The 1,832-nt window shown below is 40.1% G+C and overlaps 1 protein-coding gene across 1 annotated transcript; it reads right to left on the minus strand.

Moving 5' to 3' along the window:
• Positions 1–1,826, minus strand: LOC111405832 (serine/arginine-rich SC35-like splicing factor SCL33). The gene is made up of 4 exons (XM_023034892.1): positions 1,437–1,826; positions 888–1,055; positions 548–673; positions 1–382 (listed from the first exon to the last, which is right to left on the minus strand). The coding sequence occupies exons 2-4, from the start codon at positions 986–988 to the stop codon at positions 124–126; spliced, it is 486 nt and encodes a 161-aa protein (XP_022890660.1). The 5' UTR covers positions 989–1,055; positions 1,437–1,826; the 3' UTR covers positions 1–123.
• Between the last annotated feature and the right edge of the window lie 6 nt (positions 1,827–1,832).

Consider the following 1,832-nt stretch of genomic DNA (forward strand, 5'->3'; position numbering starts at 1 on the left):
AATCCGACAACGAACCAAACTTGAGAAACAATTTCAAGAGAAAAGGCAACCAAAGTCCCAAATCTACGAATGGAACATTTCAAGACAGTGTTACAGCACAAGAGCAACTATTTCCAAGAGAGTTTAGTGGCCTGGCGACCCATCCCTACCAGATTCCCTAGAGTAATTGACATGGTAAGGACTTCTGCTTCGAACCCTAGCAGGAGAATGATGATCCGCACCTGGACTTCGGCTAAGGCTTCTCCTGCCATATGGTGAACGTTCCCTAACTGGAGTTCGACTGCGGCTCCTCAAACCATTATAAGATGGAGAAGGTCCCTCCAATGGGGACTGCGAGAATGACCTCTCTCTAACGTACCTTTTCTCGTGTGGGGAAATAGTCCTGCCAATGTTTATCAGGAAGATAACAAATAGGATCAAATTTCCAGAAAAACAGACGTTTACACAGGTCAAGCTTTTCATACACTACAAATATTCATGGACATTATTTTATCATTTACATGGATTGAGAAATAAAGCACATAGAAACAAAAACACTATATCACACCTTGAGTATCTTCCCTTTGGTGGCGGAGAGTAGTAATCTCGGCTACGGGATCGAGACCTGCCATAGCGTGGAGGGGGGGATCGAGAATAACGTGGAGGAGACCGTCTACGATCGTATGCACGACCTCTGCAGCGAACGCAAGAAACATCAGCATGCAATGGCATCAATGGCATTGCTACCCAATTTTAGAAATACTTACCAACAAGCAGCTTTATAATAAACATCACCTCTGTTATATGCATAAATTTGCTCGAATCCAAAACCACAATTAAAAAAAAAATCCTAAAATAAGCCAGTCCAGAGCAATTAAACTACATCCATTTATACAAGTAAAATCTACCTTCCTCCACGTTCCCTAGCTCTCATCTCTGTTGGCTTCTTTCTATTCTCCTCTGCAAAAACAACTGTGAGCTGCCGACCTTGCAGAACCTGACCATCCATCTGATATTTAGCTTCCACAGCATCAGCAGGGTCGACAAACTGGACAAATCCAAAACCTCGTGGTTCACTAAAAAGAAAGGGAATGGAAGGGGGAGATAGTCAGCATAGTAGTTAGCACAAAAGTAATCCACCAGATAGATAGTTTGGTTTGAGGGAATTCAGAATGGTGGTCTGATCTCGTGCAAAAATAAGTACCCTACAAAAAAAAATTAATAAAACTTATGGCAGCTAAATCTTCACACTGGATACGGTCTCCTAGTCCTAGAGAAATATTTGCAGCCAAATTTAGAGTTTGGTTCATCAGTTAAGAAGAGCCAGAGCAGTCAGTCTAAGCCACCTTAATGCATCTAAAATTTGCAAACAGCTGCTATTCAAATTAGTAAGCACGTAATAATTCCAGAACACGGAAGACCCTAATAAGCATATAAGCAAACACATTGCTGCTGACCTTGCAAATGATATTTTAAAGATGACTTCAAATTCTTCAAAACTTGAAATCTTGATATCTTCACATTGTATTCAAATCAAATTCCCTTCCATTCTTCACTATCGTTAACTTCACCTTGAACTCTTACTACTTGACCGAGGTCAACAGAACTCTTACAACTTGATTGTATCAACAGATCTCTTATTACTTGATTGAGTCTTCATAACTCTTACTTCACTGCTATATCTAAAAGATCTTAATGAAGAACTCCAATTGAGATCATATTTAAATGTCAAAAGAAAGCAAAAAAGGTGATCCTTCAACTAATAAAAACTCAATAATATAATTACACGTAGAGAGAAAAAAAATCTGAATAAAAAAATCATAATCCCCGGGGGGGGGGGGGGGGGGGGGGGG

Source organism: Olea europaea, chromosome 12 (genome assembly GCF_002742605.1).
Source record: "Olea europaea var. sylvestris chromosome 12, O_europaea_v1, whole genome shotgun sequence".
Taxonomy (NCBI): Eukaryota; Viridiplantae; Streptophyta; class Magnoliopsida; order Lamiales; family Oleaceae; genus Olea; species Olea europaea.

Excerpts from the sequence above, each read along its gene's own strand:
- LOC111405832 (XM_023034892.1), bottom strand. The coding sequence starts at position 988 with ATGGATGGTCAGGTTCTGCAAGGTCGGCAGCTCACAGTTGTTTTTGCA. Across the intron at positions 674-887 it reads GCTAGGGAACGTGGAGGAAG|AGGTCGTGCATACGATCGTA; the intron begins GTAGATTTTACT and ends CGTTCGCTGCAG. Across the intron at positions 383-547 it reads CCAAAGGGAAGATACTCAAG|GACTATTTCCCCACACGAGA; the intron begins GTGTGATATAGT and ends AAACATTGGCAG.